Here is a 15,071-nt window from a genome sequence, read left to right on the forward strand (position 1 = left end):
CACACACACACACACACACACACACACACACACACACACACACACACCCCCTCTAGAACCCTGAGAGATTGCTAAGAGGAGTCCTACTCTGATAACAGACCAGTCAAGCAGACCAATCAAGGAAGGGGGGAGCCAGTGGCAGGAGTCTCAGAAATCTGGGACAGGCTTTGGCCAGCCTATTCAAGAGTTTGGGAGGAGATTAGAACCCAGCCCTTATATAAAGATCCAAATCAGGAACTAAGGCTGGAAATACAAGTAAGAAGGAAACTAACACAGTGAAGAAATACTATAGTTAAGAGAAGACCAAGTAGTAAATTCAGAAGAAGAGAGTAACACCATAAAACTAACTGCAAGCATAGTCTCAGAGAAAAAAGAATTGCCTTGGTTTATGAATTTCAAGAATGCCTGGAAGAAATAGAGAAATGTAGAAAAATGATGAAATTAAAGATGAAATTCAGGATTGGGGCAGGGAGGTGGAGGCGGGGGAGGAAGGTGAGAATTGGAAGGAGAATAAAGAACATAGGCCAGAAAGTAGAAAACTGTATTTAGGTAGTGGACACAGAACAGAGTAAACACAATTCAGTGTCTCTAGGTGACAGAAAGAAACAGAACAAAGCCAAAAGATTGAAGTGAAGAAAACGTGAAGTACCTGTTTTCAAAAGAATCATTGGATTTTGGGGGGTAAATTTCTCTGAAGGCCTTATAAATAGGATTTATAGGAGAACAAGAGCCTTTCCCCAATGGATAAGTAGTCAAGGGATATGAACAAGCAATCAAAAAAAAAAAATTCTCAAAAGAAATCCATTGCTGTCAACTATCAAATAAAAAAAAATGCTCCATCACTAATAATAAGAGAAATAAAAATTGAAACAACTTTGAAGTTCCACCTCACCCCATGAAATTGGCAAAGATGGCAAAAAAATAAAATTACAGGTTTTTTCACTGACTTTTAATGCCCTTTTTAGTAAAGCTACTAATTCATCTAACATTCTGGGAAGCAATTGGGCACTGTACATTTGAAAAAACAGCCTAATCTTTGCATATCTTTTGACCCAGTAATAACTCTATTATAAACCAATGGCAGAAAGAGGTCAAAGACAGAGGGGAAAGCCCCGCAAGTACAAAAATATTTATAATAGCACTTTTTGTTATGGCAAAGAACTGGTAATAATGGGTGTACACTGTGGATGCTGAACAAATGATGGGGCGTACGTGTGTATATGTTTTAAAGATGTTAAGTAAATTGCTCATGATCACACAGGTAATTGTCTCAGGTCAAATTTGAACTCATCTTCCTTGTTCCCAGTTTATTACTCTATCTATGATGCCAGCCAGCTGCCTCAAACATATTATAAAGAGAAAATCTTAGAAACAATTTTCCAAAAGGCCAGAAGTAAAGAATTGCAACTAATAATAGCCTAATCTGCAAGACTGATATAATCCAAGGTGAAGCAAATGAACTTTCAATTGAGTGTAGGATTTTCAAGCATTTCTGATGAATAGACCAGAGCTGAGCAGAAACAAACTAAAATACAGGAGTCAGGAGAAACCTGGAAAAGGTTAAATGCGTTTGAACAACTGGAAGGGTTTAAATGTTGACCATCTGAAGACATTTCAATAGGGGTAGAAAAAATAAATATCCCTTCAGTATTTTGTTATCCATTTTTTTTTTCTTCTCAGATATGAGTTGTTTATTTCACTGTACCTTTTTTTGCATGATGTAAAAGATCACATACAGGAACAAGTACAGGAAAGAAAAAACACTCATTTAACCCGTTCACACTCATTATACTCTTGGAGTATAATCCTTTTCCTGGATCAGCCATTTGCATCATGGATTTAATTATCATCTCCATGCCCACCAGTCTCAGATCCATGTATCTAGTTCTGATCTCTCTCCTGAGCTCTCTCCTGTGTCACCATTTGCCTAATGAACATTTCAAATTGGATATAATATCCGAAACAGAATTTGTTATTTTTCCCCAAACCTGCCCCTCTCCTAAACTCCTTTTTCTGTGAGTGGAGCCACTACTCTTCTGGTCCCCCAGGGTGGATAAGAGTGGCTTTTATCTTCTCCCCACTTTTCCTCACCCTACATATCCAGTTAATTGCCATATTTTACTCTTTCTACCTCAGCAGTATCTCTCGGCTTAGTCCAGGCCCATATCATTCCTCACTTAGATGATTGCAGTGGCCTGCAACGTAATTTCACTGCTTCACATCCCTCTCCACTTCACTCCATCCTTTGCACTGTTGCCAAAATGATTTTCCTTAAGCATAAATCTGACTGTGTCTCTCCCCTACTCAGTAAATTTCAGTGGCTTCCTGTTGTCTCTAGGATAAAATGTAAACTCCGTTTAGCTTTTAAAATTCCATAACACTTGACCCCCAGCCAGTTTTTTCATCTTCGTTGGGCGTTAATCTCTTTTACATTCTTGCCCCTAGAGTATCTTTCTGTTGTTGTATGTTACTTGTAAGTTATTTCCTGCTGGTGGGTGTGTCTACCTCAAGGCTCTCCCCACTCCAATCCATCCTGTATTCAGCCACTGAAATGATTTTCCTAAGACACAGGTCTAATTATGTCCCATTCCCTTCCCCCACAATTCCCTGAGCCAGCCCAAACTCCAGTAGCTTTCTGCTGCCTCCAGGAGCAGATGCAAAATGCTTTGTTTAACATTCAAAGCTCTTCATAATCTAGCCCTCTCCTACCTTTCCAGTTTTCTTTACACCTTACTCCCTGACACGTATTCTTTGATCCAGTGATGCTGGCTTCCTGGCTGTTCCACAAGATACTCCATCTCTCAGCTCTGGGCATTCTCTCTGGCTGTTCCCCATGCCTAGAATGGTCTCCCTCCTTCTGTCTGATAATTGACTTCCTTGGTTTCCTCTAAGTACCAACTAAAATACCACCTTCTATAGGAAGCCTTCCCTAATCCTTCTTAATTCCAGTATTTTCTCTCTTTTAATTTCTTATTTATGTTGTATATAGCTTGCTTTGCATAGATTTGTTTATACATTGTCTCCCCCATTAAATTGTAAACTCCTTGAGGGCAGGTACTGTCTTTTCCCTCTTTTTTTATATCCCCAGCACTTAGCATGTTGCTTTGTACATTGTAGGGCCCTAATAAATGTTGATTTATTTAATCTAGCCAAACTGGTTTTCTCTCTGTTCCTTACACATGACACTCTTATCTCCAATCTTTTTATTTATTTATTTTTTTTTGTGAGGTGTTTGGGGTTAAGTGACTTGCCCAGAGTCACACAGCTAGGAAGTATTATGTGTCTGAGACCCGATTTGAACTCAGGTCCTCCTGACTCCAGGGCCCGTGCTCTATCCACTGCACCACCTACCTGCCCCTTCTTATCTCCAGTCTTATGCTTTAGCTCTAACTATCCCCTTGGCTGGAATCAACTACCACCTTAAATGTGAGGCGTTTCATGATTCCCTCAACTACTAGGGCCCTTCCTCTCAAACTGTTTTGTATTTCAGTTATTTTGTTTTTATTCTCTATATGTTTATCTTGTATATGCTTACCTATATCCTTGTCTCTCTCTTTAGAATGTAAGGTCCTTGCAAATAGAGATTAGTCCATCTCTCATATTTGTATTTCAAGTGCCAGGCAGATAGTAGGTGCTTAATAAATGTTTATTGATTGATGACTGATAGTAGTATTTATTCAAAAAACCTACGGACCCTAGCTACTGGAGTAAAGACTCACTATTCTGTAAAAATTGATGGGGAAAATTGGAAAGCATTCTTGTGGAAATTAGGTTTAAACTACTGTTTCACATTTAATGTGATAAATTTCAAATGGATACATGAGTTTGATATAAAAATAGGCCATGTTATAAGCAGTTTAGAGAAGGGAAGGAGATACCTTTCACAGCTCTGAACGGGGAAGAGTTCATGATCAAATAAGGGATAGAAAGGATTACGAGAGATAAAATAGACATTGCAAAAAATTGGAAGATTCCTTCCTCCCCCTAAATCATTGCAGTTAGAATTTGAAGGGAAGTAATTAACTGGAACAAAATATTTGCAGCAAACTTCTCTGAAAAAGGCCTGATAATCAAGATACATAGGGAATTGATTCAAATACATGAGCAAGAGCTAGTTCCCAAAAGTAAATGGTTAAACAGGCAGTTTTCAAAAGAAGAAATAGAAGTTATCAACAGCTATATGAAAAAAAAAATACTCCAAATCACAAATAATAAGAGAAATGCAAATTAAAACAACTCTGTGGTTCTACTTTATGTGTGTCAGATCGGCAAAGATGACAAATGAAAATGACATTTGTTTGAGGTATTATGGGGACATTAATGTGCTATGAAGTGGTCTAACTATTCAAGAAAACAATTCGGAGTTATTACTTCCAAAGTCACTAAAATACGTATTCTCTTTGAGTCAGAGACACCACTGCTAACATATACTTCACAGAGATCAAAGAAAGAAGGAAAAGAACCAGATGGGTTTGCTGAGCAAATTATGGTGTATATATAGTAACATTATTGTCCTATAAGAAATGACAAAAGGTAATAGACTCAGAGAAACCTGGGAGGACTTGTATGAACTGTTGCAGAGTGGAATGAGCAGAGCTAGGACAACTTCTGCAGTGACTACAACATTGTGAAAAACAAAACGAAAAGCACTGGTCAAAGACTTAAAAACTTTGATTATTAAAATGACCAATCGTGATGCCAGAAGACTAAAGCTGAATTGAGCTTCCCACTCACTTGCAGAAAGGTGAAATGTTAGCAGTTCAGAATGAGAAATTCCTTTTCAGATACAGCCAATGTAATAGTCTGTTTTGCTTAAAATACTTATTTGTTACAAGGGAGAACTTTTTTTGGAGGGAGTGGTAAACAAAAGTTTTATGATGAGGAGTAAAAGTGATACCAAAAAGAGAGCATCTGGGAAATCTTAGGCAGAAATTTACCCAAGCCAAGATCTAATCAGACAGTAAAAGAAATTCTAAGTTTAGTCCATTGAGTGCATCTCTGCTCATTGTGTTGTTTACTCAGACAGGTCTGGGAAAATGTGTATCCTCCCTTTTGTCAGATAGATGATATGGAAATTGATGTCACTTTGACTAAGATTTGAATGATCCAAGTCATGTACTCTCAGACTCTTATCATAATATGCCCACCCTCTCATTATAATATTCTTTTTTTCATTAATTGTTAACCAATCAGAGTTGATTACCATGCTAAGGAATATCTGCACTTCCAAGAGCATATAAACTGTGAATCCATTGCCAGGAGGGGTCGTTGGTCTAATAGAGATGGCCAAATGACCAGCCTTTTATTAAAATGCTGACATTATTAATGAAATGATTAGATTACCCCCCAAAAACAGAGCATCACTCAAGTATTTAAAAAATATACAAAGGAGAGTAGAAGTTCAGAAAGGGATACAAGGTAGTGTTGAAACTACTGTATTAGATTTAATATGTACTATAAAAATCCAAGCTGTCTCTAGTTGAGATTCAAGATTTCATTGCAATCCTTTTTCTTTATGTAAAAAATGTTCATATTTAGTAGTGTTTGTTAAACTAGGAAGTTTTTTTTTTTAATTATTTCCCCATTCAACAGCAAGGATTAAGAATACTGAAACTTCTTTTTATCTGCTAATCACTGTTGATCTTTTGGCTGTCAGTTTTCTCTCCATAACTGCTAGATTCTAACAATCTAAAGAATGGTTAACTATGTATTTTTCTTCTTTGTCTTGTAATCCCCCACAGCATCTAGTGCAAGTGCTTGATATACGTTCAATGCCCTATGAATGCTGATTATTTATGCCACTTTCAAATCTATAAGCACATTGCGTTTTTTTCCCACCTAGTTTCATATGCCTTTTTCCTACTCAGATTCATGTAAGTCTCTTTGAATTCTAGTCTTACAGTAAGAAAAGTTCCAAAAGGATCAACACATTACAATTTTTACTCGATCTGTGATTTCATCTTTCTAGGGAGCTCCCCTCTACCTATGCAGATCTACAACTGTTCTCTAGGTTATAGCCTTAGACAGTTGCCTGGTATGTCTCAAGAAGTTAGATGACTTTCACAGAGTTAAGTTACCCAGCCAATATGAATCAGAGCCTATCCTTGAACCCGTATGATCCTGACCACAAGGCACTTACCTGTTATTACTGTACTGTTTGTTTCTCTTGCTTATCGCCAAATAAACAGCTCACCATTGAATCAAGGAGGCTGGGAGTGCTTATACCTGCATTCTTTTCTTTTTATTATGCGTGAGGTGAAAGATAGAAGAATACCATTATTAAGAGGGAGGCTTTAAGGTGTAGTTTTTCTCCTATATGTGTTATCTCTAGATCTGATGTTTGAGTGTTGGAAATAGTTTGTAGTGTTGAATATGCCATTAAAATCATAATTATATAAAGTTTTCACTAATCATTTCAGATTTGCTTGTTTCACTCTAATCTATTGTTTGCAAATTATCCATGAACTGTATACACCATCCTTATATTTTTATAGATATTAAAGGTACGCTTGATTTTGTCTCGTTCTTTTAAAAAATCTTATTTGTGTTGGTATTTTTTATTTTTACATTGTTCTGAATATTTGACTTTCCCCTACACAGTGAGCCTTTCTTAGTAACAAGAAAATAAAAAAGAAAGTAAGCACTTCAGTAACACTAACCAGTGCATCAACTGTGTGACATTATATGCAGTATTACATTTTCATGGTCTCTTACCTTTAGGTAGCAAGGAGATACAGTTTCCTGCGAAGTTATGGTTTCTTTAGAGTTTTTTTTAAGGCTTAAAACATCCTTACTTTTAAAGATTAGTTTTTTTCATAGATCTGTACAATTTCTTTAATATACTACTTTCACTTTAAACATAATTTTTCCTCTTGTAACATTTAATAATTGAGCACTGCTAAAGTTTAATTGCTTTATAATAAGACCATCTTACTCTCTTTTATAAGCCAGGTAATGCTATATTAATATTGTAATAGTAATTAATATTACATTAATTTAGTAACATGATATCTTTACCTAAAATTTGCTACTTGATTTATTTGTGAAGTTAACAAATACTTGAATTTAATTTATGTAGTATCATAAAATGTGCTTCCATATCATCGTACATTTACTGATTATTTTTTTAAAAATTGTTTAGCTTTTCTATGATGCCATTGGACTAGGTCCTGTAGCTATAAAAATAAAAACAATCCCTGTCCTCAAAGAATGTATATTCTATTTGTATTTTAGAGTTTTAGGATATAATCATATATTCAGCACAGATAGGGCATAGAATTGCAGGCTGGAAGTATATTCCTGATTGGAGAGCCTTTAAACTTTCTGTTTTATATTCCTAACCCCTTCCAGAGTCCATAAGATGGGAACTTTGAATCTGTTTACCTCACATAAATGTGAAAGTTGATAAAATATGGATTTAGAATTTTTTTTCACTAGACCTTTAATTTCGTCAATGTAAGGAACACCCAAGGGAGAACTTCTTTAAATGAAGATTAGCCCCTTCCTCTTCCAGAGCCACTGAGAAGTTAAGTGACTTGCTCAGAGTTTTGCAGTCACTGTGTGTCCAAGACAGGACTTGAAGCCGGGTCTTGCTGGCTCTGAGACCATCTCTCTGTTCTCCATGCTATAGTACTTCTCCAGGCATAGATTAGTTAAATTTTGTTTGCTTTTTTCTGTTGTCCTTGACAATTCTTTTTGATGTGGTTATAGGTAAATTATCTTGGGAAATGTACTTTACGCTGGCACGGGGAGAAGGACATAGCAGTATCTCTTCTTTAACTATTAGGTTCTTGGATGAAACTGTTTTGCATTTAGGGAAGGTATCTTGGGAAAACTGTTGCCTAAACTGTACTGTTTTTTAATGCAAATTGCAATTTCTGTCTTGGTCTTTTTGCTTCCTTTTGTCTCTTTTTTTGATACATGAAGAAAAATTAGTCAAAATGGTTCTCTGTTGCTTATCATTAACATTATGATATTTGACTTAAAATTAAGGCATCTACAATAGTAGTTGTTTATTTACCTTGATTTAAAAGAGTCATAATTATCAGAGAATTTTAAAAAATCAACATAAATTATGCTTATTTCTATATCTAATGATATGTCTAAACTAAATACATTATGATCATAATCATTATTATTTTAAATAGATTCACAAGGAGACATGGATCGGACACATATTGAACCTAATAGTTACCTTACTTCTTTATTTGCAGGTAAGAGATATCTTAAAAAGATTACTTGAACTTAGGTTTTTCAGATAATTTCATTTCCTTTATGATGTTTTCTCTTGATCATCCGTATAATAAGAGATTCAAATGCCAGCGCTTTTTTTCTTCTGTCGAAAAGTCTGTAAATACAGCCCAGGTGTAAGCTTCCTTTTGTGTGCTTTACTGCATGCTTCAAAAATACACAAAGTGGGGAAGAGAAAAAAAATATATCATTTTCCTTTTGTAAGTATATAAAATGTTGAATTAAAAGGCTGCAGGTGTGGTATTCAGAACATTGAGGATAGTACTTGATATAATTCCATCTGGGGGAGGTTATTGTTGGGATAGGACAGTGTTTAAACTTTGAAGTCAGTTTTAAACATAGTGAAGCAGCTGGAATCTGGCATAAGAAGAAACAAATCATTCTCATTAACTATTGCTTTCAAAAGGGAAAAGAGTTGGAATTGTTTTTGCAGGTGCCTGGACATTTACTCTTTTTTATAGAAGCTATTTTATTTTTATCTTAAATTATACATTTAAAACAAGTATTTGTTTAATGATTGAGCTTGTTTTTTGTTCCTTCAGAAGCATCAGTAAATAACTAGAAATGTAATTGAGATTCAATGTCTTCCCTTAATTTATATTTTAAAATAATGATATTTTATCATTTAAAACTACTATACTTAAATTGTAAAAGAGAGAAAAGGAACCTATTGGTAGTCAGTCTACAAACTCTTACTATGTTCCAAGCACTGTTCTAAGTGACAAAACAAGGTAAAAACAGTTCTTGCCTTCAAGGAACTTGTGTTCTAGAGGGGCAACAATGTGTAAATCACTTGGTATAAACAAGGTATCTCTAGAGTAGGTAGGTAAACTGAGAGGGGAATAAGTTAGCAGCTGGAGGGATGAGAAAAGGTCTTCTGCAGAAGTTGATATTTGGACTGTTTTGAAAGAAGGTAGGAAAGCCAAAAGGTAGAGATGTGTAGGAGACAGCCAATGCATAAGTATGGAGACGAGAAATAGAAGTTATGAAGAGCTCTATTATAAGTAGAGGACTTTGTATTTTACTTTGGAGGTAATAGAGAGCCATTATAACTCATTGATCAGGGGGTGATATGGTCAGAACGACATTTCAGAAAAATTGCCCTGGCAGCAGAGTGGGGGCTGTATGAGAATGGGGAGGGACCTAAAGTTAGACGGCTGTTGTAGTAGCCTAGGAGAGAGATGGTGAAGGTGTGAACTGGAGGGGTGATTGTGTGAGAAGAAACATATGACAGAAAGTGTAAAATATTTCAGAACTTGCATACAACAGTATGTTATGGCTGTTGACACAGTAAAAACCACTGGAAAAAAGATGACTCTCTCCAGATTTCAAGCACCAGTAGGGCATGAGCTCCCAGAGAGTGCTTTTGAAGAAAGGCATTGGAGGATCACATCAGTATGAACGGTACACTCAGAAAACTCAGATGCTTAAATCATCCAATTAAAGGCATGAAAAAAGAAATATACAGAACAGAAGCAGATCAGAAATTCTAGAGTCTCTTAATTAGTAATTGAAAGCAAAAGTTAAAAGGTTAAGGCAATACCAAGAGTCAAAGCAATATAAAGACCAAAGCAAAGCTTCTATTTCAGAGGCTTAAAACTCCAAACCAAAAAAGAAAAAGGAACTTTGAAGGAAGAGGAGCACGTAGGAAATTAATAGTGGTTTATATGGTCACAGGAAGTCCAGCATAAGAAAAATACAAATTGAATTAAATAAAGAACAGAAAGCTTGTGTGACATTAGTATAATGAATGACATCAAGGGAGGCAACTGAAACTCCAGGTGCTTCACAGAACTGGAAAGCAGTGGGTTTAGGTGAGATCTCCAGTGGCTCTCACGAGCATACAGATGGCTAGCAAAGCACACTACCAGCTCCTCACGTGCAGGCCTTAGCCCGTCTTTCTAAATGGAAGGCATAACCGAGCAACTGCAGAAGCTGAGCACACCAGCAGAGCCTCCAAATATAGTCCAGTTATGTGTGTATGTATTTTATATGAAGCATTAATAGCTTGTTTTGCTAGAAAACAATCTGTAAATGCTTCCATATCGTTGCTGTCATCCTGTCTGCTACCTCCTGATACTCTCAGTTATTGGCTTTGTCATTATTAGCTACATGCAGTAAATGTTCACCTGCTTAGTAATCCTCAGAACGTTAAATACAGGATAGAAGAATAACAACAGGATAGTAACTTGTCTCAGGATTGTCTCTCTCTAAATGCCATTGAAAAAGACGGGAAGAACAAGGTGAATGATAGTAGCAGTGGCAGCAGCAGCAGCTGACATTATTGTGACCCTCTGTGGTTTGAAGAGTATTTAACATGTATTCTCATTTGGTGTCTGTTGAGATAGGTACCACAATTTTTGTTATTCGAGTATTACAGATGAGGAAACTGAAGTTATAAAAGATGTTTGTCCATAATCATACAATTAGTATCAGAGTTGGGAATTGAACCCAAGTCTCAAGCATACTTTCTACTCTACCACACCTCTTCTCAAACTATTTTTAATTTAATGAAATTAGTTTTAATATTGTCTTAAGTAGAACACACACACGCACACACACACACACACACACAGACACGATAATTAAAAGGGTAAGTCTACTGCTATTTTTTGTTGATATTAATAACAAAGTCAGTGTAGGACACAGATCTGTGGGGTAGTTGTGCCTCGTGCTACCTGACTGAATGCCCTTTGTATGTTGTGCCTTGGAATGTTTGTCTTTTTCTGTGTGTCTTTTACTACAAAACTATATTAGTGTTGTTGAAGTTGCTCATATTGGACTTTAATTGTTTTCTCTGTTGCATTTATTTTCTTTGCTACACATTTTGGCTGTTATATTGTTACTGGGTTTTTTTGTTTCCCTCTGGTTGTTTGATATGTATTGTGTCTTTAGACAAGTTTACAAGTAGTTTGAGATCAAGGAGCAGGCCATGTCCTGTACATCTTTTCTACCTACCACCAGGTAGAAAAAACTCCAAATAAAGAAGTAAACATCTTAATAAATACTTGTTGAGCTGAATGGAATTTCTCTTTGTTGCAGGAGGGGAAGCAGAACCATGTTTAACGTCACAGGCCACACTTGCCAAGATGTTTGTGACGTTGCCTTCAGTGAATGTGGACGACCACTCTCACTCTCAGAGTATCAGTACAATACAGGGAGATGCAGACTCTTCAGGAGCTGATACTTTTTAAAAATTGCTGTTTTATGAAGTATGTTTAAATGAAAAAGTTGTTGGTAATGTTTGTACTACTTTTGAAATATTTGTTTTGGTGTAAAACAGTTTCCCAGATTATTTTTCTCCATTTGTGTTTCCTTAAGAATAATTCATAATGTGTTTTAAAGGAGAAATCCTTGTGAATATGTGCAATTTCTAAATAAAATAATTTATACATAAACCATTTTTTGTGTGGATTAAGTTGTTCTAGGGGAACATGATAATAATAGGTGTCTCCAAGGATGGAGACTTCGGAGGGTGGAAGGCACTGACATAATTTTGCCTAGGCCTGGTAAAGATAAAGTTTAACATACTATGTGACTAAATCTTCATTGATCAAAACTCTACTCAAGTACCACCTTCTATATGAAGCTATTTTCTGATCCTTCAGCCTTTAGTGTTCTCCTTACCAAAACTACCTTGTATTCATTTTGCATATATATATTTTTTTGGTGAGGCAATTGGGGTTAAGTGACTTGCCCAGAGAAACACAACTAGTGTGCATATCTTCTTTATTCACTTACTTGTGAATCCTTGTTGTCTTTCCTATTAGAGTGGATGTAAGCTCCTTGAGGACAGGGATTGTCCTCACTTGTCCTGTGTACCCAGTACTTAGAACAGTACTTGGGGAAAACAGGAAGGAAGGAAACAAGTATCTATTAAACATCTAACATGTGCAAAGGAGGTGTTCGGGGAGGACTAGCATTTCTGAAGTGAGGGCTTGCTGAGCCCTTTTCAGGGTTGCTCATCCACCTTTGGTGTCTGCTTGGCACTCAGAGGTCACCTGTGGCTCCAAGAAACTGTAGCATGCATAGTGGCCGCACCCTGGTAAACCATCTTGGCAGGTGGGCTAACCATGCTGAGGATAATTAACTCAGTGAGGTAGGGGGGTGACTTCTCTAAGCATGTGAAGACTTCACCCCTACAGAATGGGTGAATGAGAACATTTTGTTTCAGTGGCTGTGAAGATGTCTGAAGCAGGCACTGTGGAACTCGGAGAGCTTGGTTAGACATCAAAGATTCCAAGGTCATCCAGTGCATCGTGGGCCATTGCCACTCATCTTGACTTTCGTCTTGCCACTGGACTTTGATGGTTCTGGAAGAGAGAGTGAGGCTAACAACTTTGTACAACTCTGTGTCACTCATTTAAAGCCATTTCATACACAAGACATCACCTTGTGGTGTCATTGGTTTTCTTTGAAAACAAAGGACAAACAATGACGATGAGCCAGGCACCATGCTAAACACTTTACAAATACTAATACATTTAATACTCAAAACAGCCCTGGGAAACAGGTGCTATCATTATGCCCAATTTACAGTTGAGGAAACTGAGGCAGGCAGAAGTTAAATGACTTGCTCAGGGTCACACAGCTAGTAAGTGTCTGGGGTTGGATTTGAACTTGGGTCTTCCTGAATCCAGATTCAGCACTCTATCCGTTGTACCACTTAGCTGCGTACTTTATAGGGGAGTTAATAATAAGCACTTAATAAATTGTTGATGATTGATTTTTAAAATTTTCTCTTAAGTATGTTTTATTTAGAAATATGCAAAAAGTTTTGGGGACTTCTGAATGAATTTTCCCTCAGAGTGGTTTGTTTAATATATAATTTAAAACCAGTTGAATTATCAAATTCCTTTGCCAAAGACAAGCAAAAACCTGAAGATGGAAATAACAAGATCTGGTGTAGCTGTGGACTTTGCTTAACAAGCAAATCTAACCGTCTATCTTACAGTAATTTCCTTATCATACTTCATAATTTACCACACTTTTTTCTTTTTTTTAAAGAAATTTTAAAATTCTGAATTTAAATGCCAAAAAAGAGCATTTCTTCCAAAAGCTGAACAAAAGAAATGCATTCTATATGAAACCATGAATCTCTATTTCATACTTCTTGCTTTAAAAAATAAAATCATGTAATAAATTCTACATATTATTTTCAAAACTTTCCCATGTATATCTGCTTCATTGGTCTTCCTTTTTTTGTATCACTATTGCCAATACCCACAGCCCACCCTCAATCAAAAACTAAAGAAGAAAAAAAAAGTCTTGGTAACAAATAAGCATAGTTAAACCAAATGAATCCAAATGGTTTGCTAAGTCCAAAAACTTATATATATGTACCTTGGAATTTAGTAACATGCCTCATCATAGGTCCTCTGGAGATGTGGTTAATCAGAGTTCTTAAATCTTCTAAAAGTTGTTTTTCTTTGTAATATTGCTGTTCTTGTATAAAGTGTTCTGGATATGCTCACCTTACTCGTGTCAGGGTTTTCTGAAATTATCTCTTTATTATCAATTTTTATGACAGAAACTCCATCACATTCATATGCTTCAGTTTGTTTAACCATTCCTCAGTTGTCTAAGAGCTCATCTATGGTACCCTTTTAGATTCTAGTTCTTTGATTTTTTTCCTTCCTTTTAATTTTACCTTCAGGATCAGAAGGTTTGTTTTGCTTGTGACTCTTGCCTCCCTGCCTAGCCTGTCTCTTAACCATCTCCCACCCCCAATTCCTACTTGTTTTGCTATTGAGTTCAATGTATTTCTGTACTAAATTGTTTTCAACCCGCTTTTGTCCTTTTTGGATATGAGATTCACCTGATGCCCATTTCCCCACCCCTCTCTCCATGTTTGTATATTCTCACACACCCCAATTTTTAGAAATAGCAAGTTCCACTCTTTCTGTTTTGCTAGTGTGTTCCTTTTTACCCCCTTTCTTGTTTTTCCTCTTCTAACTTCCAGAAAAGAACCAATTCACCTCCAAGATCTCTACTTTTCTTCTTTTTTTTTGTCTCTCAATTTCCTTTGGAAACATTAAGAATGGACATTTGTTTCTTCTTCCCCATGTTAGAATGTTAGAGTTACCTCACTGTATATAGCTCCTTCCAGTTGCTGAAATAAATTTACCCTTCTAGATTTCTTTGGACTTTGTTTTTATTTATTATTATTATGATGATGATTATTATTTATTTCAAGGTTCTTACTCATTCCATTAAAGAATCTTCTTCCATTAGAGAATCCATTAAATCTTCCATTATAGGTACATTTTTTTCCCTTGTAGGATTAAGCCCTTTACTTGTTCCTTTGATCCTATTTTCTCCTTTCTTTTCTGGGAACTTGCCTCATTGTTCCTTTCCTCTAATCTTCCATTTTCCCCTTTGTACTAATTCCTCTGCTATCTGCAATGTTCAAGTCTCTGTGTCTTTAACAACAAAACAAAACAAAACAAAAACCCTTCACTTGACTCTCTCCCTCCAAGCTATCATCCTTTATCTTTTCACCTTTCCACTGCTAAACTCTTAGAAAGTTGTCTTCTCTGTTGCTGGCACTCATTCACAACACATTCGTCAGCCCATTGGATGTTGCGCCACTCAGTCCCTAGAAATCACTCTTTATAAAGTTGCCAGTGATCTACAATTGCTAAATTGGATGGTCTTTTCTCAGTTTTTATCCTCCTAGATCTTTATGCTGCCTTGGACACCACTGGCCACCTCCTCTGACTACCTAGTGTTTCTTTCCTTGGTTTACATGGTGAACCTCTTAGTTGCCACTTTTCTGCATGAAATCTTCTCAGTTCCCCTGAACTGTAATTCCCCTTTTT

General features: G+C 36.3%; 1 protein-coding gene across 4 annotated transcripts in view; it reads left to right on the forward strand.

Annotated features, from left to right (window-relative positions):
- KIAA0586 (KIAA0586 ortholog) overlaps positions 1-11,612 on the forward strand; it is a 117,916-nt gene extending 106,304 nt beyond the window's left edge. For all 4 annotated transcript variants that reach the window (XM_027842903.1, XM_027842905.1, XM_027842904.1 and 1 more), the window contains 2 exons: positions 8,148-8,213; positions 11,293-11,612. In XM_027842903.1, the coding sequence (XP_027698704.1) occupies positions 8,148-8,213; positions 11,293-11,444 (218 nt within the window). In that variant the 3' untranslated portion in view covers positions 11,445-11,612. The remainder of the gene's footprint in view (positions 1-8,147; positions 8,214-11,292) is intronic.
- The last annotated feature ends 3,459 nt before the right edge of the window (positions 11,613-15,071 follow it).

The sequence above is a fragment of the Vombatus ursinus genome, unplaced genomic scaffold (assembly GCF_900497805.2).
Source record: "Vombatus ursinus unplaced genomic scaffold, bare-nosed wombat genome assembly UNPS02014893.1, whole genome shotgun sequence".
In the NCBI taxonomy this organism is placed as follows: Eukaryota; Metazoa; Chordata; class Mammalia; order Diprotodontia; family Vombatidae; genus Vombatus; species Vombatus ursinus.